The 23,047-nt window shown below is 38.7% G+C and overlaps 1 protein-coding gene across 2 annotated transcripts in view; it reads left to right on the top strand.

Moving 5' to 3' along the window:
- lman1 (lectin, mannose-binding, 1) overlaps nt 1-23,047 on the top strand; it is a 47,847-nt gene that overhangs the window by 1,506 nt on the left and 23,294 nt on the right. For both annotated transcript variants that reach the window (XM_073064182.1, XM_073064181.1), the window contains exons 2-8: nt 12,619-12,773; nt 12,858-12,965; nt 15,134-15,195; nt 16,733-16,832; nt 17,610-17,733; nt 17,829-17,887; nt 22,883-23,015. In XM_073064182.1, coding sequence (XP_072920283.1) covers nt 12,619-12,773; nt 12,858-12,965; nt 15,134-15,195; nt 16,733-16,832; nt 17,610-17,733; nt 17,829-17,887; nt 22,883-23,015 — 741 coding nt within the window. The remainder of the gene's footprint in view (nt 1-12,618; nt 12,774-12,857; nt 12,966-15,133; nt 15,196-16,732; nt 16,833-17,609; nt 17,734-17,828; nt 17,888-22,882; nt 23,016-23,047) is intronic.

Here is a 23,047-nt window from a genome sequence, read left to right as displayed (position 1 = left end):
TTCACTCCTGGCCATTTCTGGCATCTCCAAGTATGAATGCTTGAAACTGCAGTGAACAAAACAGTTCTGAATTGTCTTGCCACTTGTTGCTCGCCAACTATCAGTGACAAAAATCTCTGCTTTTTGAACAAACAGACGTAATTAATGCTATTTAAAAACTGTTTGCTCTAAGCATGGTGTAGTGTCTAATAGCCATACATGTGCAAGCGACTGACACAAGTCAGAAACAGTCTCCTGTCCCAATTGAGCAGCATAGTATCCCAAATAAATGAAGGGAATCCCAACTATATTCTCGATTACTTTTTGTTCTTTGAGTTGTCCCAAGTAAATGGCTGTCCTGATTAACCGATGACTCAATTAACCAGAATGCATTGTACTTGCCATTGAAAGTGTGCAGTGCTGCAAAGATTCATTAGAAGCCTTCACAAAGGCTTCCAAGCTGAGTGTCAGACATGGCTATAAGCAGCACTGACACCCCACAGTTTACCCTATTTACCCTATACTTCAGACTTCAGATACAACACTGAGTCATGTCATCTGCAGAAATTCGCTGATGTCTCAGCAATAGTTGGGTGTATAAAGGGAGGGTGAGAGGATCACTACAGGACCCTGTGGAGGACTTTGTCAAATGGTACAACACAGTTGATGCCTACAGGCTCATTAAACTGATTAGAAATTCTGGCTCCGTTATAGGAATCAAAACTGGACACACTGGAGGCTGTGGTAGAACAAAGGATCCTCTGGAAAATCCTGGCAATTCTGGACAATGTTTCTCACCCTCTGCATGCCATCTTGGCTGAACAGAGGAGCACTTTTAGTAATAGACTAAGACAACTGCGCTGCTCCAAAGAGCACTATATGAGGTCATTCTCACCCTTGGCAATTACGCTCTATAGTGAGTCAGTCTATAGCCAGGGAAGTGATGACCCCCCCCCATTAGACTGTTTGTAGTAACTTATTTTTTAATTGTACCTCTCTTCTGATATTTATATCTGTGCACTTGTAATGTTACTGCGATACTGTAACTTCCTTTGCGATCAATAAATTATCTATCTAGATGGGTTTCTGGAACTTCTGTGAAATTACAGTGTAGAGTCATAGAGTAGTACTGCACAGAAACAGGCTCTTCAGTCCATCTAGTCCTTGGCAAACTATTACACTACCTAGTCCTATCAACCTGCATTCGAACTGTAGCCCACCATATCCCTCCCATCCGTGTACTTATTCAATTTATTTTTTTAATGCTGAAATCAATCCTGCATCCACTGGCAGCTCATTCCACACTCTCACCACCCTCTGAGTGGAGTTCCCTGTCATGTTCCTGTTAAGCACTTAACTTTTCACTCTTAAACCCTGACCTCTAGTTCTAGTCTCACCAAACCTCAGTGGAAAAAACCAACTTGCATTTACCCTATCTGCCCCTCATAATTTTGTATAGCTCTATCAAATCTCCCCTCATTCTCCTCCACTCTAGGAAATAAAGTCCTAACCTATTCAGCCTTTCCCTGTAACTCAGGTCCTCAAGTCCTGACATGTCCTTGTAAATTATCTCTGCACTTTTTCAGTCTTATTGATACCTTCTCTGTAGGTAGATGAGCAAAATAATCCAAATTAGTCCTAACCAAAATCTTATACCACTTCAACATAACATCTTAACTCCTGTACTCAATACTTTTGAATAAGTCTGCATTTTCCAGAGCTTGAAAGATGAGAAATCATCTCAATGAAACTTCTCCTCTTTCAGGGTCAACTGAGCACCTCGGCACTGAAACATTGACTATTAACTTTGTTCTATAGATGCTGACGGATTTACTTAGTTCTACCAGCACTTTGTATTTTTTTTCGGGGTCTGACAGACTCTGTTCAGGCATAAGATAGGGTAGATAATTACACTCCTCCTTCCAGAGTAGGGGAGTGTAAAGCTAGAGGGCGTAGATTGAAGGTGAGAGGGGAAAATGTATTATGGCATTCAGAGGGGCAAGGATACAGAGCATAACCTACCAGAAGGGGTGGGTGCAGTTACATCATTTAAAACCTATTTAGACAAGTACACGCATAGTAAAAGTTTAGAGGGGCATGGGCCAAATGCAAGCAGATGGGATCAGCATAGATAGATATTTTGGCCATCTGGATGAGTGAGCCTGACGGGCCTGTTTCTGTGTGTATAACAATGGATGTTTACCCTGCCTGCAGAATCCAGGACGGGGATTGCAGTGTCAGAATATGGTATTGACCTTTTAGAATAGAGGTGTGAAATTCCTTTAAGCATATGATTAAAAAGTCTTTGGATTTGTTTTCCACAAAGACCTGTAGAGACTTGGTTTCTCACTTCATTGAAAACACAGATGGATGAATTTCTAGATAAGCAAATTGAGAGTTGAGAATTGTCCAGGAAATGCCGTTGATGAAGAATATCTGCCATCATCTTTAGGCTTGAAGAATCAGTTTGCCTGTGGCATAGGTGCCAAGATATAGTGGAAAAACTTGCTTTGCATACTAATACAGATCAAATCATTACCCAGTGAATTGATGTCAAACAAGTTAAAGCAACAACAGAATGTAGAATAAAGTGTAAAACCTATGAGACAGGACAACGTCGATAATCTATGAACTGTAAGATCATAGAGGTAGATTGTGAGGTCAAGACTCCATCTTATACAAGAACTCCAAGAATCTGGGAACAGTGGGATAAAAGCTGTCCTTGATCCTGGCTGTACGCGCTTTCACATTTGTATTTTCTGCTCAATGATGAGGGGAGAAGAGAGAATGTCTAGAGCGGGTGGGGTCTTTGATTATGCTTGCTGCTTTACTTAGCCAGCTAGATGTATAGACACTATAGAAAGGAAAATGGTTTTCATGATTTGTTGAGCTGTGTCCATAATTGCAGGTTCTTGCAGTCATGTGCAGAGCAGATGGAGTGCTTTCTGTGGTGCAAAGTAGCTTGGTACGTCAACTGCTCAGCACTGTGGCAGTAAAGAGGCTCTGTGGGCTTAGCCTGGCAACTGAGTGTTGGCCATGGTTCAAATCGTACGTGATTAGACATAATAATCTTGGATGTTTTTATTTTGGAGGTGTTCTGGGTGTGTTTGTGCATTAATTATAGGTAATTATAGGTATTTTCTCTAAATATTTATTATGGGTATAAATCTAAATTCTAGTCAGCTAAGTTTCCATTATCTAAGCACCTTTGTACAATGTAAATGAGTAGCCTACTACTCTATTTCAGAGGGCAAAAGTTGATTTACTTTAAGGATGTGAATACATTTGACATTGAGTCATAGTCATACAGTGTGACAACACAGAAAAAGACTCTTTGGCCCTTCTAGTCCATGCTGAACCCTTAATCTGCCGAGTCCCATTGATCTGCAACAGGACCACAACCCTCCATACCCTTCCATCCATATCAATCAAATCCATATCCACTACTTTTGCTGGCAGCTCATTCCACACTCTCACCACCCTCTGAGTGAAGAAGCTTCGCCCCCATGTTCCCCTTAGCATTTCACCTTTCACCCTTAACTCATGACCTCTAGTTTTAGTCTCATCCAAACTCAGTGTAAAGAGCTTGTTTTCATTTCCCCTACTTACACACCCCATAATTTTGTATACCTCAATCAAGTCTCCCCTCATTCCCCACATTTTGTGCGGGAGGAGGAATTTGGGGGTTAATGTGCTTGTCTTGTTTAATGGACCACCTTCCTATTGAAGTAAGCTTTACTCTTTCTTTTCCCTTTTGTGTGAGTGAGAAGAGAAAATAAATCTTTTTCTTCAATTCTCTTTTTGACACAAGCATATAACACAGCTAGGAATGTGGGGGTCACCTGTATAATTTTGATAGTGGAATGCATTACCATACCAGCCTACCTGCCAACAAGAATGTATATACAGAAAGGTGCTAGGAAAATGCCTACATTTATTGTGTTTTTTAAAAAAATTATTTTCTCTATCTTAATTGTGTTTCATTTTGTGCTGCATTGGATCCAGATTAACAATTATTTCATTCACATGTGTGTTAGAAATGACATTAAAGAATTTTGAATTTCTTGGTGATTAACCTATGACTGCGTTCCTGTACATGGTTCTAACTCCATAATCAAGTTTGCAGACGACACCAAGGTGGTTGGCCTGATCAGAGGGGATGACGAAGACGGCCTACAGGGACAAGGTCCTGCACCTGGCCATGTGGTGTGCCGACAACAACCTGGCCTTGAACACCCAGAAGACCAAGGAGATCATTGTGGACTTCAGGCGTGCTAGGAGCCACACTCATGTCCCCATCTACATCAACAAACCTGTAGTGGAGCGTGTATCAAGCTTCAAATTCCTTGGTGTCCACATTTCTGAGGATCTCACCTGGTCCCTGAACTCCTCCATCCTGATCAAAAAGCTGCAACAGCGCCTTTATTTCTTGCGGAGCATCAAGAAAGCTCGCCTCTGTCCCAGGATACTGACGGACTTTTACCGCTGTACCAACTGAATCTCAGTGTGGTATGGCAATTGTCCCATATCGGACCGCAAAGCACTCAAGCGTGTGGTGAAAAACCAATCCGCACACAATTGCTCACCATTGAGAACATCTACCATAAATGCTGTCTGGGTAGGGCGAAAAGCATTATGAAGGATGCATCTCACCCTAACCATGGACTTTTTACTCTCCTCCCACCCGGTAGGTACTTCTAGAAAACATATGATTACACTCTGACATAAGAAAAATTGAAGCTTGTAGGATTGAAGTCAGGAAGTTGCTTCTTGCTAGGAGTCTGGGCAATAGGAATGTGTATGCAGTTCACAGAATTCAAATTGACAGCTATCCCCGTCCTTCAATATTTTGTTTCAACTATTTCATGGTATAAAGGTAGCATCTGCTTTATTTGCCCTTATGCAAGTGTCTGAGAATTGGTTTATTATTGTCACATGTACTGAGGTACAGTGAAAAGCTTGTCATACATGTTGTTCATACAGATCAAATCATTATGTAGTTCTTTGAGGTTTCTCTAGTACATGCGGTCTCTTATTACCATTTTGGTAAATCTCTACTGCACCATCTCCAAAGCTTTCACATCTTTCCTAGAGTGATGAACCCAGAATTGTGCAACAGTAGATGATAATTGTAGTAATTTGAAAATTATAGTTACTTTACTGAAAGAAAACTAAGAAGAAGTACAGGAAACCTGCAGGAAACAGTATATAAGTAGTAATTCAGGTGGGATGCATCTGAGATTGCTGAGGGAAGAGTGGAAAATAGTGAATAGTGCACTATTTTTAATGTAGTTATTCTGACATTTCTGAAGGAATGAATTTCTAGAAAATTGTTTAAGTAAATATGCATGAATTGAAAGAACTAATTTCTGTAGTGGTGTAGGGTATTTTTAGGGCCAAAGGCTGGTGTACCTTTAATTAAGTTTCAGAGGTCCAATTTAATGTCAGAGAAATTTATACAATATACATCCTGAAATGCTTTCTTCTTTACAAACATCAAAAGCAGAGCAGTACCCCAAAGAAGGAACGATAGTTAAACATAGGAACCCCAAAGTCCCCCCTGCTCCCCTTCCTGCTGCACGTAAGCAGCAGCAAGTAACAATACCCCCTCCCCCACTGGCAAAAAAAAAGCATCAGCACCCACTACTGAGCAGTCAAGCATGAGCAGAGCAATAGCAAAGACACAGACTTGCAGTTAACCCAAAGGCTTCGCATTTCACCCAGCATTCGACATACCTCAGGTTTTGTCTGTCCCTAATAAGGGAGAAGGAGGTGCCTCCATTTTTCCCCCAGCGAGTTGGGGGATATAACAAATAACTCGCTGGTTTACGATAGAAGTATGTTACATCACTTTTTCCAAGCTCTGTTCCCAAAGATCTCAAAGATCCCGGGTCTTTGGGCACACAGCAGAAGATTTTCCGACTCTCCTGACGACACACGGGTCTCCTGCTGTGACACCGACCCTTGATTCGTTCATCTCCAGAGCCTCGAGATCTTAGGCTTCCAAATCCAAGCCAGATTCTCAGGCTAAATCCTTGGCGTGCCAAACAACAGCCAGTCCTGAAACCCCGAGAGCGGGTCCCATTCCCGCAAAGAACCGAAGTCAACATGTAACTCCAGGTCAGGGTCTTCAAAAGAACCCGGAAAGGGAAAAATAAAGATATTAAAGATGGAAATAGAGCTGTTTCTGAAGATGCAAGCAAAGGAGTCACTGTTTAGCACCATCTTGACTTCGCTCTGCCTCTCGCCTTTTGGTGAAAAATGAATTAATTAAGATCAATATCTCAGCGATATAATAGTGAAAATCCATGAAGAGACTGTACTGCTTAATTAGTTTTCAGAAAATTAGCTAATGATTCAGAATCGGGTTTAATATCACCAGCATGTTGTGAAAATTGTTAATTTTGCAGCGCATTACAATGCAATATATATTTTTAAAACTGAATTACTGTAAAGGTGTGTATCTGTGGGTGTATATGCATTAAATAAGTAATGCAAAAACAAATTTAAAAAAGTAATGAGGTAGTGTTCATGGGTTCAACATCCATTCAGAAATCAGATGGCAGAGGGGAAGAAGCTGTTCCTGAATCATTGAATGTGTGCCAGTGGGCTTCTGTATGTCCTTCCTAATGGTAACGATAAGGAGAGGGCATGTCCTGGGTGATGAGGCCCTTAAAGGTGGTCATGTTTTCTTAAAATTGGATTTTGTAATTTAAAATACACAATTTCTTAATGCTGGTGCACTCTTGATAGGAATGACCAAAGTATTTCTACTTTATATAGGCTGTGTACTTATCATAACGTTCCTGCTTTCACTAATGTTACTGTTATTTTAGGTTTTATGTGTTATTTGTCATGATTTGGTAGGTTATTTTTTGGGTCTGCGAATGCTCACAATTTTTTTCCCATATAAATAAATGGTAATGCTTCTTCACTTTACAACATTCTGGCTTACGAACCGTTTCATAGGTACGCTCTACCTTCGGAGAGCAGGGGAAGCCTGTAGATGGAAGTTGGGAATGGGCCATTTGCTACTTGGTAAATCTGGTTCCTGAGCAATTTTTTTGCTCTTTCTGCAGCTGTTGTAGATATGAAAACCCAAATACTGATAATTTCTAAATTGATTTTGCTTTGTTGGCTGCTTTTCATTTTGCATGAAATGCTACATTCAAAAGATAAATATTTTAATTGTAGTTTCCTTGTGTTGTCATAAACGTGCACATTAGTGATGCAGTGGATTCTGGTCAATTTGCCCATCGGTTAATTGGTGCAGCTGTTCATTGGGGACAACTCTTAAAGATCAAAATCAATTGAGAAAATAGCTGGGATTTCCTTCATTTATTTGGTACGCTCTGCCACTTAATTGGGGCAGGAGACTTACCGAGTAGTTTCCAACTAGCATCAGTCATGTGAATTCTCTGTAAGTTAGAGACTACACCTTGCTTAGAGTGAACAGTTTTAAAATAGCGTTAGTTGCGTGTGTGTTCAAAGAGCAGTGATTTTTGTCACTGATGATTGGTGAGAAATGAGCACTTTTACAATTCAGAACTGCTTGGCTTATTGCAGTTTCAAGCATTCAGAGATGCCAGAAATGACCATGAGTGAAAATGAAATGATTTCTCTACTACAGGTTGGGAACTACAAAGAATTTGAAAGTATTGACAATCATCATGAATGGTATAAAGAAAGTGAAGATTTCAAGGATGCAATCCTCTATTATAGTATGAAGCTCATCCATAATTTGCACTAATTGTGCTGATTTTGTTCAATTAGCACTGTACGCTAGATGAATTCCTCCATTGATGACGATAAGCCCAACTAATAGTTTTTTAGTACTGTAGTATTGGTAGTGTTCTAATTTGTTCTGTATTTTACTTAAAAACATGATTTGGTACTCAGTTAAATGGTAGTTTGTTTTTTTATACCTTTTTTAACTATTTCCATGAAACTTCAGCTAATTGGGGCTACTGCATAATTGGCCAAAATGTACTGGTCCCAGTGTGTTTCAATTAACTGAATCCATTGTATATAATGTGAATATAGAAAGATCAAATTTTGCTGTGGCTGTTTTAAACACGTTCTTTTAGTTCAGGTTGACCATCACAAATCTGGAATGATTGGGACTGTGCAGTGCCAAATTAGTGATTTTTTAAAAAACTGAATTACAGGTGGTTAGGTTAGAATTAAATAAATCAACACTTCTAACACACTTGATGATTACCTCACCTTTGCATAATAAAGAAAAAGGAAATGACAAACGAAAAGCAATTCATTCACAAATTCCTGTGCTGGTCCACCAGAGTGAACAGCACTCAGTAGCCGCTTCATAAACAGGGAGCGATATTTAGTCCTTAAAGAGCTTAATATCGCATTGTCCAGGGCTTGAATTAATGATGTACAGTTTAGGTGGCTGGTAGATACCGTAAACATTCTTTACCAAGAGTCCTGTTGTTGGGTGTGCAGAGCAATTCCAGGGTAATATAATCGGTGGAAACATGCATAATTCACAACCACCGACATTGAGTTGGGTTCACTTTAAGAGGCAGGTCTGATGTGATGATGTAATTACGTGAAGGGTTTTTAGCATGCTTTGTGTTCAAGTTTTGGAGTTCAATAAAATGTCTTATGGTTTTTCTTAAACGTAAAGCAACTCACTTCATTTTAGTTGTGAAATCCTAGACAGTTACCTAAAGTCAGCATTATTTTACAATCTTTTTCCAGACCAACAGAGTTCACAGTGCTGTCACTTCTGGAACAAACCATTCCAATGTAATGAACCATAGAACCATAGAACACTACAGCAAAGTACAGGCCCTTCAGTCTTCCATGTTGTGCCAACCCATATAATCCTTTAAAAAAAAGTACTAAACCCACACTACCCCATAACCCTCCATTTTTCTTTCATCCATGTGCCTGTCCGAGAGGCACTTAAATACCCCTAATGTTTTCGCCTCCACCACCATCCCTGGCAAGTCATTCCAGGCACTCACAACCCTCTGTGTTTATATATAAAAAAAACTTACCCTTGATGTCTCCCCTAAATTTCCCTCCCTTAATTTTGTACCTATGTCCTCTAGTGTTTGCTATTGGTGCCTGGGAAACAGGTACTGACTATCCACCCTATCTATGCCTCTCATAATCTTGTAGACCTCTATCAAGTCCCCTCTCATTCTTCTACGCTCCAAAGAGAAAAGTCCCAGCTCTGCTAATCTTGCTTCATATGACTTTTCTCCAATCCAGGCAACATCCTGGTAAATCTCCTCTGCACCCTCTCCATAGCTTCCACATCCTTCCTATAATGAGGTGACCAGAATTGAACACAATACTCTAAATGCGGTCTCACCAGAGATTTGTAGAGTTGTAATGTCTGTTGTAATCTATCCTTTCTTTGTTGGCATGGTAAATTGCTGGAAACTGCTTCATACCTTTGAAATCTCCTGGGATGGAATCTTTTGCTGATGACTAACAACCTACACCTTGGAGTTCCTGCAGCATTAGAGCAGCCCAACTCAGTGACAAGATCTTTTGATGCTTTATAATCTGTCTTTGATTCTACATCCTCTTTAGTCAGTGTTTGACCTGGAGTACAACGCCAATATATGGTGGGACTTAAATTTTCATCAGAAACTAACTGAGCAAACTCGGCAAACAAGAGAAAATCTGCAGGTGTTGGAAATCTGAGCAACACACACAAAATGCTGGAGGAACTCAGCAAGCCAGGCAACATTAATGGGGAAAAAAGTAGTCAACAACTCAGGCCAAAACCCTTCGGCAGGACTGGAGAAAAAATGCTGAGGAGTATATTTGAAAGGTGTTGGGAGGGGGGAGAAAAATGCCAGGTGATAGGTGGAATTTGGAAGGAGATGGATGAAGCAAAGAGTTAGGAAGGTGATTGGTGAAAAAGACAGAAGGCCATGGAAGGAAGAAAAGTGTGGGGGGAGGAGCACCAGAGGGAGGAAATGGGCAGGCAAGGAGATAACATGAGAGAAGGACAAGGGGATGGGAAATGGGGAGGGGAGGCATTACTGGAATTTTGAGAAATCGATGTTTCTCAGACTCAGCAGCTGCTTGTCTGCCAACTTTTTCACCACACACTGCACAAAATTTTGTTATGTTGCTGCTTGAAACGCAGTAATCACACTCTTAATCCCGTCCTAGTTCTTCATGAAATAATTTTGCTCAGTCTTTCACCATCTCTCCTGACAGTTCTACACCTTCACTGACATGCAGCTTAAAACCATTTTGAGAATGTTATCTAGTTGTGAACATCTTCCATCTTTCATTATTTTCCTTATGCACATTTTTTTCATTCGCTGTCAGCAAATAACTGGAGCAACTTCTTTTTCTTTTATATCATAAACTGTGGCAGAGCCAATGTTATACAAGTCACATATACTTTTCACAGACACACCACTGTCAAGTTTTTTCAGAACTTCAACCTTATCTTGTATAGATAACGTATGGTATTTGCACTTAACACCACAAGAAGCACTTCCTTTATTCAAGGAAGACATGAGCTAGATAAGCACAGGTTATAAAAGTAAATGCAGAATAACAGAAAGGAACAACTTGTTTCTTTTAAAGACGGTGCCAACAACTGATCCTGCTAATGGCGCCATCAAATCAGTAGCGATGGGTTAGTGCGGCGATGCAGGAAATTTGAAATTATGTTGGTGAAAATTATGCCGAACCCAGCAGTGGAACAAGATTACTGACTGCCAGATTCTAGGTGATCAACCTTTATTTCGTAGAATTTAGATTTATTCCATTTATTTAGTTTAAGCGATCTGGAAATTAAAATGAGAATTTTTTATCTGATATGCCATTAGTATGTATTGGCAACACAAGTGTAAAAACAACTTCACTCTGATGAAAGCTCATAATTTCAGATATTAAGCTTTTTCTTCACAGATGCTACCTAACCTGCCAAGCCTTTCCAGTATTCTGCTTTTATTTTCCGGCTGATTTCTAGTATCTACAACTTCTAGATTTCCATTTTGAAGATTTGAAACTTCTGAAACTAACCGGTGAATCATAAAATGACCGTGCAGAATTGTAGAAATTCATCAGATTAATACCCAATATAGGGAGGGAAATGATCTTAAAATCAAAAGCTGCACATATTTGAAATTGGAAATTAATTTTTGTAAGGCATTCAACAAAGTTGATATAGAAAATGACAATGAATAGTTTTCACAGTGACTTGGCTAGTTTGGATTCAGAATTGGCTCGTCAACAGAAAACAGATGGACGATTTTGAAAAAGTGGAAGCGTAGGTTAGTGAGTTTACAGATAATAAAGGAATTGGTAGTGTTATCGACAGCGTGGATTGTCGAATGCTACAGTGGGATGTAGATCAACTTAACCTGGGCAAGTATGAGGTGTTGAATTTTGAAAAATCAAATGTAAAGAAAGGAAAATTACATTGTTAATTACAGAACCCTGAACAGAATTGATGCATGCTAAAATCTGATTACTACTTTTAAAAATATTTTAAAAAGTTTGCCTTTATCATAATTTAGTATCATAGAAACATAGAAAACATACAGCACAATTCAGACCCTTCAGCCCACAAAGCTGTGCTGAACATGTCCCTATCTTAGAACTACTTAGGCTTTACCCATAGCCCTCTATTTTTCTAAGCTCCATGTAGCCATCCAGGAGTCTCTTAAAAGGCCCTATCGTTTCCCCTTACACCACTGCCTCTGGCAGCCCATTCCACGCACTCATCACTCTCTGCATTTAAAAAAAACTTACCCCTGACATCTCCTGTGTACCTACTTCCAAGCACCTTAAAACTATGCCTTCTCGTGCTAGCCATTTCAGCCCTGGGGAAAAGCCTCTGACTATCCACACAATCAAAGCCTCTCATTAACTTGTAACCCTCTATCAGGTCACCTCTCATCCTCCGTCACTTCAAGGAGAAAAGGCTGAGTTCACTGAACCTATTCTCATAAGGCATGCTTCCCATTCCCGGTAACATCCTTGTAAATCTCCTCTGCACCCTTTCTATGGTTTCCACGTCCTTCTTGTAGTGAGGCAACCAGAATTGAGCACAGTACTCCAAGTGGGGTCTGACCAGCGTCCTATAGAGCTACAACATTACCTCTAAGCTCTTAAACTCAATCCCACGATTGATGAAGGCCAATGCACCGTATGCCGCCTTAACCGCAGAGTCAACCTGCGCAGTTGCTTTGAGCGTCCTATGGATTTGGACCCCAAGATCCCTTTGATCCTCCACACTGCCAAGAGTTTTACCATTAATGCAATATTCTGCCATCATATTTGACCTACCAAAATGAACCACCTCACACTTATCTGTGTTGAACTCCATCTGCCACTTCTCGGTCCAGTTTTGCATCCTATCAGTCAACAAAGTTCTATGATGTTCACAATCATCTAGTGGAAAATATCAGATTGAAGTTTGAATATCAAAAGATTTGGTTTAATATCATTCTATTAACTTCAACTTGCTTTTATTTTTCAGTGTTTATAACTTTATAGAAACGTTCTCTGTGCTTGATTGCCTACTTCAGCAGAGTCAGTGAACTGAGATGGTTTATGATTGGGGTAATTTGATTGTGGCCTTTGGAACAAGTTGGTTTAATCATTCTATACATTTTCTTTGATTTACTTTAGATGCAATACCTAGTGCAGACCAAGTCAGGATAACACCATCACTGAAAAGTCAAAAGGGATCTGTCTGGACAAAAAGTATACTTAGCTTTGAAAATTGGGAAATTGAAATTACTTTTCGCGTGACAGGAAGAGGAAGGGTTGGAGCTGATGGACTGGTAATGACATTTAAAAATATTATTTTGTATTTTTAAAAATTGCTGTGGAACTTACAAACCTAATTTGCTTTCCTTTCATATCAGGCAGTCTGGTACACGGCAGGTCAAGGCTTAGATGGTCCAGTTTTTGGAGCAGCTGACTCATGGAATGGTCTTGGCATTTTTTTTGACTCCTTTGATAATGATGGGAAGGTATTTATAAATAATTAATTTCATAGCAGTTAATAATTAATTTGACTCATTTAAAATAAAGTCTTCCAAATGCAGTAGGTGCATTGTATTTCTTCCTCTTGTCTAGCCAGCTGGGAGTGTATCATTTCAAGAAGACTTTAGAAAATAAAACCTGACCTGGACTCAGTTATGTGGATCAAGTCTGTGTGATATCACAGATGAATTTTTCCCACCCCATCTTTACATTCATTTGGTGTTCAAAAATGTCATCTGTATTTTTCTCAGAAGAATAAATACAAAAATTGACATTTTCATTCATAATTGTACTGACTTTGCAGTTCTACAGCGTTTCCAAAATTTCTGCAATCCTCGGGTTTCACATTTCTTTAATCCCAAATATATAGCAATATATTGAGAGAATTGACTTTTCACATCAAGGTGTTTAAAATTTGAGAACTCTTTGAATGAAAAGGACTTTGATGTATTTTTGGTAATTGTAGAGCCCAGATTCAAGGGAAATTTAATACAAAATCTATTCAGTGCACAGTTCCATTATTTATGGTCAAACATAAATTAGATTTTTTTTTTGTTTGATGGATCTAAGCCTACAAAATAAGGTAACTTCTTCCTCATAAGTGGTGACAATTATTTTAATACCAGATGTCTCAGCATTTGTTAGCTGAACTTGACTGAAAAGAGTACAAGTTCAAGGTTTGTAACACATTCCACTCAGTGCTCATCTGTCATAAGCACGAATGGAATATGGCTTTCAAGCATAGCATTCATTTCAATGTCGTTGGATGCTATTGCTTTGCAATGCAAAAAATTCTCCAAGTAGAGGCACTCCCCACTGACTCCCTTGCTGCCAATTTGTTCTATTTGCCTTTTTTGTCTTCACCCATCTTTCATCTACCTGCTTGTCTCCCAGCTCTTCCAAATTACCCCTCCCTTACCTGACACATGCACTGTCCATTATTTTGCCTCCTTTCCTGACCACCAATCACTTTGGCTTGCGTCTCATCTTTCTGCTGAATTCCTCCAGCAATATTGTTTGTTGCTCCTGAACTTTATAATTGTGTAAAGTTACTGCATGGATGAAACCTTTTGATTTTATAAATATTACTGTTTTAATCCCCTTGCTTGCTCTGTATTTTTGTTTTAACTGATGCTAAAGTGTTTTGCTTGGGTAAAGTAAATATTTCTTTTGAATATCAATCATGTACAAATGCTAATTATTAAATCAGTGTATTGAAGCTGGTAAAAAGGTGCTGTTAATTTTTAAAGCAAAATTCACCCATAATGCTGTGAATTTAATTTCCCAAATATTGATTAACATCTCCCTAGAGCAAGGGGTTTATAACCATATAGATGGTTTAGATGGGGTAGAGTTTGTTAGGTGTGTTCAGGAAGGTTTCCTGACACAACATGTAGATAAACCTACAAGAGGAGAGGCTGTACTTGATCTGGTAGTGGGAAATGAACCTGGTCAGGTGTCAGGTCTCTCAGTGGGAGAGCATTTTGGAGATAGTGATCACAATTCTATCTCCTTTACCATAGCATTGGAGGGGATAAGAACAGTTTAGGAAAGCATTTAATTGGAGGAAAGGGAAATATGCAGCTCTAGGCAGGAACTTGGAAGCATAAATTGGGAATAGATGCCTCTCATCATCTTCTACACCTCTATCAGGTCACCTCTGTCACAGATGTTCTCAGAGAAATGTACGGCAAACATTCAGGGGATATTTGTGTGGCATTCTGCATAGGTATAAGACATTCAGGTTGTTTATTGTCTGCACCCATCTTTCATCTACCTGCTTGTCTCCCATCTCCTCCAAATCAGCCCTCCCTTACCTGACACCTGGGGAAATGATGAGAGGCATTGATCATGTGGATAGTCAGAGGCTTTTTCCCAGGACTGAAATGGCTAACACAAGAGGGCACAGTTTTAAGATGTCAGGGGTAAGTTTTTTTTTAAAGAGTTGTGAGTGCGTGGAATGGGATGGGGGCGGATACGATAAGGTCTTTTAAGGGTCTCCTGGATAGGTGCATGGAGCTTGGAAAAATAGCTATGGGTAACCCTAGACAATTTCTAAAGTAAGTACATGTTCAGCACAGCATTGTGGGCTAAAGGGCCTGTATTGTGCTGTAGGTTTTCTATGTTTCTATAAAATTTGTTTTGTAACTTGCAGAAAAATAACCCAGTAATACTTGTTGTTGGAAATAATGGGAATCAACTTTATGATCATCAGAAGTAAGTTTATTTTAATTTTTTTTTTACAATTTTCATATTTAAGTGCTACATCTGACCTGGTATTACATCCACCAAGTACAGCATCAAATTTTACCAAGGGCTCCATTTCCCAAAGTGGGTAGATTTTTGTTTTGGCTATATGTATTGGTCATTTTACAATCTTGTTTTCCTCTATCTATTGCCTTGACACTTAACATTTGTTAGCAATGAAGGGGGGGGGGGTGGAATTTTGAATCAATTCATATTCTCCGGGTGTTAAGTAGTTAACATTGTCATTCAACCTATTTTGAATCTGTAGATACGCCAACAGATAATTTGCATAATTGGTAAATGCTTAAAAGATGTTTGTCTTTTGTCACAGTCTTCACTATGCTGAGCTCACTCATGGTTGGATCATTGTGCTATGACTCCTTATCAGTGAGAGATCCTTTTATAGCAATATCCTAAAAATCTTAATAAAAAAACATGAATGTCTTATTCATGTACTGCATTACATATAGCCCACATATCCAATTTAATTTTTGGTCATTGTTCTGACCTTGCTGTTACACTGATGCACTTTAAGTTGAGTGGGGATCTAGCATGTTTTCTGTTGTTTGACTGATCTAAGTGATACTCTGATCTATTCTAACATTTAATGGTTAAATTATTCATTTCAGCAGAATCAGCTGTCAGAATTTTTTGTCTGTAAGTGCAACTTCAATAAGCATACAAAAAAAAAGCAAAATGTGATTAATTATATGATCTTAGAAACTCTTGAGTGATTTAAAAAAATAGAAACAAAATAGGTAGGCCAGCTTCTTAATCCTGAATTAAGAAGACCACATCTGATCCATTCTGGGCCTCCATGCTCCTCTCCCATATCTCTCCATTTCCCTAGAACATGCAACACAAAACAGTACAGGCACTTCAACCCGTGATGTTGTGCTGACCTTTTAAGCTACTCTAACATCAATCTAACTTATCCCTACTTTTTTCTTTCGTTTATATGCCCTTCAAAAAGTCTCTTGCACTTTAAGTATATGTCAGTCTCCTCCTTCAATACATTGAGTACCTCTGCTTCCACAACTATGAGGTAGAGAATTCTAAAATAAATCATTTTATTTAAAGATACAGCACAGTAGCCCGCCTTCCTGGCCCAATGAGCTTGTGCTACCAGATTATACCCATGGGACAAATTAACCTGCTCACCTGTATGTCTTTGCAATGTGAGAGGAAACCCATGCAGTCACGGGCAGAATGTACAAACTCCATACAGCGGTGGAATTAAACCTGGGTTTTTGGGACTAATACCTTTACAATAATCACTAAACTTGAGTGCTGCCTTTCTCTTCACCACCACCTCCCACCTCCACTCCCCCCCCCCCCCCCCCCCCCGGCAGACTCTCGTCTACCTTTTCGGAAACAATGCCACTTGTGAGATTGACATGAATGTTGATTTTTCTTTTTAAGTTCAGGATTAAAGTATATGAATCTAAATAAAATTTTATGTTAATCGTTCTATGTGTTTGACTGTCACATTCATTTATTTCTGCAGTGATGGTGCAACACAAGCATTGGGTTCTTGTTTAAGAGATTTTAGAAACAAGCCTTACCCTGTAAGAGCCAGAATTATCTACTACAGAAAAACATTGACTGTAAGTTTTCTGTGCTGTAACATATCCAAAATAGATTACAGCCTTGAGATTTCATCATTTAATCAAGCAAATCTAGTCTGAACAGATAAGCTGAGAATTACTGTTCTTTTTATGTTCTTCTGTTATTCCCAAGATTCAGAAGTAAATTTGTATGTTTTGGAAAGCTTTCCTAATGTTGAATAGTTGCAGAAATAACATTTTCTGCTGGGTTTCAAATGTGTCTTGTATAATTTTCACTTTTTCTTCTGTTTCCTGTTACATGTTCTATAGTTGTAGCATATTTCAGCATTTTCCTTGTCATCTGGTGATCTGTGATTTTCTATGAGAATTTTCTCAGTTATTTTTCTTGCTTTCATTTTAATATCAGGGGGTTAATGTGATTGATCAAAGATTATATATCTCTGTATTTTAATTCCTTTATGTTAAAGCAAAAGTTTTCTTTTGTTCCCGCATTCTTAAAGAATTTGATTCTTTTTTAACATTTACAGATCTTGAGTATTTCTGATTAAACCTTAGTAATTTCTTTTGAAATATAAAAAAAATGACATTCAGCCCACTGAGTCCAGCAGATTATTTTTTTATCAGTCCTATTTCTGCTACCTTTCCTCTTTCCAGGCAGTGGAGGTTTGAGTTCAGAGTTTTCCTTTTCCTAGTTGAGCTGCTGAACACAGCTAACGAGCCCTGTCTGCTACCCAAGAGATTACTTTTAAGTAGTTTTTAATTGGGTCACTTGGTGATGCATAGTAAGGCATTCATATTTGTCTGTTGCTGTTGTAGGTAATGATACATAATGGCTTTACTCCAAATAATGATGATTATGAACTTTGTGCAAGAATAGAAAATATGTCTCTTCCATCTGAAGGTTATTTTGGAATTTCTGCAGCAACTGGGGCCCTTGCAGGTAATGTTTGGTCTTATTTAAAGTAGTTACACTTTGGCTTAGAATGGACTTCACAGTTGATTTTAAAAAAAGTATATTTTTCTGTTTCTTGACAGATGACCATGATGTCTTGTCTTTTCTGACATTCAGACTTTTTGAGCCTGGAAAGCCAATGGTAAGTTTTTAGTTAATTAAGATAAGCCAAAGCATATCATTTCGAAGAATGTTGACATTATAGCCATGGTAGCGTAGTGGTTAGCACAATGGTGTTAAGGCTAGTGATGTCAGAGTCTGGAGTTTACTTCCAGTGTTCTCTGTAAGCAAGTTTGTATGTTCCTTCCTGTGTTCAAGTTTCCTTCAGGGGTGCCAGTTTCCTTCTGCAGTCATTGGTTAATTGGTCCATAATTGCACTGGGGTTAAATCATGATGGGTTGCTGGGTGGCACGGCGCAAGGGCCTATTCCATGCTGTACCTCTGAATAACTAATAACAATAAATAAAAATTAAGTATTGAAAAAATTCAAATGTAAAGAGGCTTAATAAGAAATGGATTCCCTTTTCTCCATGTGAGGTATTGAATAGGTAATTTGCAATAATGCCATGGTATTTTTAAAAGCTTGTATGTATTTAAGTTCAGAGTTCAAAAGACTTCAGTGAGATATAATGTGCTAAACATTAAATATTATGAATTGCCCTTGGCAAAATGCAGAGACCAGTTTAACTGTGTTAAATTATCTAAAGAGCAGAATAAATTCCTCAAGTCCTGGTATTGTTGCCAGCAAGCATGATCTTGGCTTGCAGAAACTACTGAAAATAGTTTCGGCTGGATTGCCAAAACCTTGCAACAGTAATGATCTGCTACAAGTCCTTTAGATTGGTGGGAAAAGAACAAGAATCGTACCATCCAATGTGCTCCATCACTTTTTTTGCTGAATAACCATAGTCACCTATTCTTGCTCTTGCTTATAAGCCTTCTCCTGCACTTGGTGGATTTGGCAACTTTTTCCATGATGTACTGGGTTACATTAATAGATTCTCATGCTGATAACTAGGAATAAGAAAGCAAACTTTTAATTAACCTTTTAAGCGTAAAGATGGAAATCTTTCAGACCTTGTGCAAAGTAAATAGTCTATCATTTGTTATTTCAAAATATTTGTGAAAGAATTACAAAGGACATACATTAAATTAATTATTAACTAAATTTTGTTTTTGAGGCTCAGTAGTTTGCTATGCAGTGACTATTACTGTAAAACTTAACCTAGATAACTGGTTCAAGATTTGAAAGCATCTTACCAGCAGAATTGGTTTGTGAGAGAAATACAAGGTCAACTGAGTTTCGGGGTTCTCCCTTGAATGCATTGGAAAATGGAGGAACAATAAATTACTGGCAACAACCAACATCTGTGCATTAAACTTGCATACCAGGCGATTTCAAGTTGTTGGTTTTATTTAATTTTAATAAGGAATGCTGAAGTTGCAATTTAAATTAATATCTGACAATCCTGGCTGATGGTTTCCCTAAGGCAGGGGTTCCCAACCTTTTGTATGCCATGGACCAATAACATTAAGCAAGGGGCCTGTGGACCTCAGATTGAGAACCTCTGTTCTAAAGTGTTGATCAGCTTCTGAGTTAAAACTGTAAATAAAGGACTGTTAGTAAGCAGCTACACACACAAAATGTTGGAAGAACTCAGCAAGCCAGGCAGCATATGTGGAAAAGAGTACAGTCGATATTTCAGGCCAAGGCAAGCAGCAGTTCATTTTCATAAACTCCTAGATCCCATTGCTCCAAAAAGTTTGATTAAAAGATAGCAATCAAAGCAAATAAACTGACCTGACCTTCAAAATGTTCAAGGCTAAAAGCCTTAAATCTGTGCTAGTGGACAAAATGTTTGATTGTTGGCTCCAGCAAATGGGGAGAGAAGGAAAATGGAGTGAATACATCAAATATGTCAAATAAAATTGGCAAAATAGACAACTTATTTTCAAATCTGTGGGGGCATTGCTGAAACCATATAAGCTGTACATATTCTTTTCTCAGCTTTTTGATTGTGGTATGGTTTTGTTCAAACGATCACTGGAGCATTACGCATTTGGTGTGAAATATGGATTTTAATAATCTCCATATTTTAGATATTTATGATTTGTTCTGTGCAAAATGTAAACAATAGAGAAATTGCAATGATATTTATTAGCAAAACCTATGAAACAAAATAAAGTTATTCATCAATTCTACAATTATTTTGTTTCCACTTCATCGAACACTGCGGCACAGAATTAGATCCTTTGGTCCATTTAGGCATGCTGAAAAATGCTGCCTAAACCTATCAACCTGAACCCGGACCATAGCCTTCCATAACCTTTTCATCCTTGTACCCATCCAAATTTCTCTTAAATGGTGAAGTGGAACCTGCATCCACCACTTACACTGGCAAATCATTCCACACTCTCACCAACCTCTTGAGTGAAGAAGTTCCCCCTCATGTTCTCTTTAAACATTTGATCTTCATTTTTTTCCCCCCAGAATACTTTCATGAGGTCTCAGGTGAGATTATTGTGCAAATTTAAAACACATGGGATTTGCCATAAACTGGTGACGTGCATGGAGAACAGGTGGCTGACAGAAAATAAAGTAGAAATAAACAGGTGCTTTTCTGAGTGGCGATGATTAGTGCAGTGTCATAGGGATCATTGCTGAGACCTCAGATATTTGTAAGTAGTGGTAACGATGTGCAAGAAAGAACTTAATGTAATATCTCCAAGTTTTCAGGTGAGGCAAAGCTGGGTAGGAGAGAGAGCTTTGAGGATGCAGAAAAGCACCAGGTTGATTTAAACTAATGGAGGTGGTGGGCAGATATAATGAGGCTAAATAATGAACAAGAGATTCTGAAGATGCTAGGAACCCAGAGTAACACATAAAGCTGGAGAAACTCAGCAGGTCAGGCAGCATCTATGGAAGGGTCTTGGCCTGAAACATTGACTGTTTATTCCTTTCTTTGAACACTGCATGACCTACTGAGTTCCAGCATTTTATGTGTGTTAATGAGGCTAAATGCAAAGCCATCTATTTGGCAATAACAGGCAGGCAGTTTGTTATCTGAAAGAGTCCTTTGGAAAAGGGCAAGTTTCAAAGTGTCTTTGTTGTCCTTTTGCCATGTTTACAGGTACAGGGATGTTATACTGCAATTGATCAGTGCCTTGGTGACTCCACGTTTTGCTTGTTAATCTGATTATCCATAACATAGAAGGATATTCTTACTATGGAGAGTTTGGTGAAAGTTGACCAGATTCTGGGTAGTAGGATTGACATGAAACAATTGGGTCAATTAGGCTTGTATTCACTAGATTTTAAAAGATTGATAGAGGATCTCAGAGAAATCCACAAAGTTCAAATTAGATTGGATTTACGCATGAAGGTGCGAAGAGGGCACAAGCAGAATATGGGTCACAGTAAAGGGTAATCTGTAGATCAATAGAAGGAAATTTTTCTTGCATCCTGTGCAAGTTATTATCAAGAGGTTAAGGTCATATCAATAAAGGACGAGCTGGAAGAATTAAGAGATGGGTTGTGGGGGATGAATGCTGGAACAGAGTATTGTGTTTAGAATGATTGGCCATAATTATATTGACTAATGGAACAACTCTAAATGGTGAATGGCCTACTCCAATTTTCTAGTTTTACTTCAATTTTTACCAATGAAGTAATTAGTTAATAATCAGTTTTGGAAAACTACTTGTTGGACTTCTACAATGAAAAGGAAATTATTCTGGGGTTTATTCCGCTCAAAATTAGTAACCTTTCATCAAATTTACTTGCCTCATATAAATCTGACATAGCTTTCCTAGTTCAAGACCAAGAAAATTCAGCCAATAACTTTGTGGTTCATAAAGAAAATTGTAAATTTTACCAAGTAGCCACTATCGGTCATGTGGACCAAAACTGGCAAATGGAAATAGATCTGGAAAAGTTTAAAATATTTGATTTAGGGAGGGTGAACAAGGCAGAGTAAGAGATATGTAGTATGTGGGCATGCACTGAAGTCCAGAGGAAGCCAAAGATGTTGGCATTCTATGTTCTCAAATCTCTGAAGGTGATAGGGAAGGTGGTTAAAGGATGCTCAAAGCATTTTTTTGGTCATGCCATAAAATATAATGACATGGAAACCCCGCAAACTTGTGGAAAACATTTCTTGGGTCACAGATAGGTTACAGCATACGGTACTGGTCCCCTGATTGCAGTGAAGATGAAAGTTGTAAGAGAATGCTTCCAGCAGTTGAGAACTTTAAAAGGAAAGGTGATTTGGGATTGTGAAGAACAAATTAAGTTTGAGGGAAAATTTTTAATTGAGCTGTATAAAATTTACAACTTTAAGGTATATGGAAGAATCTATTGCCAAACCAGATGATGTGGTAGGGGCAGGTACAATTACAACATGTAAACATTTTGGCAGGCATGGAATAGTTTGAGACCATAAAACATAGAAGCAGAGTTTGTTCATTTGGCCCATTGTCTGCTTTGCCATTCCATCATGGCTGATTTTATTACAGTATCCCCTCGGCCCCATTCTCCATCCTTCTCCCCTTAACCTTTTAACATCCTTACTGATCAGGAACCTCCAATTTAATTATATCCAATGACTTGGCCTCCGCAGCTGTCTGTGGCAGAGATTCACCATGTGGGCCAAAGAAATTCCTCCTCGACTGTTTGGAAGGATATGGGTTAAATGCAGGCAAATGTGATTGGTGTCGGCAGGGTGAAGGGCTTTGTTCTGTGTATCAGGAAATAAGGCAGTAGAAGGAGATAGGATTTAAGATGAATTCTAGGATTAGAAAAGAGTTCAGGAAACTCAACAGACCAGCGAGCTGGAAGGTAGAGCCTCAGGATCAATAGTACCCCTTCACCTTGCATGATTCTTCCATAAAGGTACCAACTTATTGCCCTGTTCAACATGGACCGTAGAATCTGGGCCCTTCAACTGGTGGCATTGTACCAAACTTACAATTCCAACTCGTCACAACAAGTTCAATTATGTTACATGTTTTATAGAACTATGGAGCTTTTGCATTGATGCTTTCTAGATATTCTAATAATTAATCATGCCTTCATTCTCTACTGCAGTATCTTTTATGACTGACTTCAAACATAATTTTAATTTTGATGTGGTTATAGGAGCCCGCTGATTCAACAATTCCCCAAGAAGAAAAGGAGAAGTATAGAGAGGAGTATGAAAATTTCCAGCAGGCACTTGATAAAAAGAAAGAGGAATTCCAGAAAGACCATCCTGATGTGCAAGGAGAACAAGGTTGAAAGTGTAGATGTAACAATTTTGGTTCA

The sequence above is a fragment of the Hemitrygon akajei genome, chromosome 13 (assembly GCF_048418815.1).
Source record: "Hemitrygon akajei chromosome 13, sHemAka1.3, whole genome shotgun sequence".
Lineage (NCBI taxonomy): Eukaryota > Metazoa > Chordata > Chondrichthyes > Myliobatiformes > Dasyatidae > Hemitrygon > Hemitrygon akajei.
Note: the sequence above shows the minus strand (reverse complement) of the source record. Positions and strands in the feature narration are given on the sequence as shown.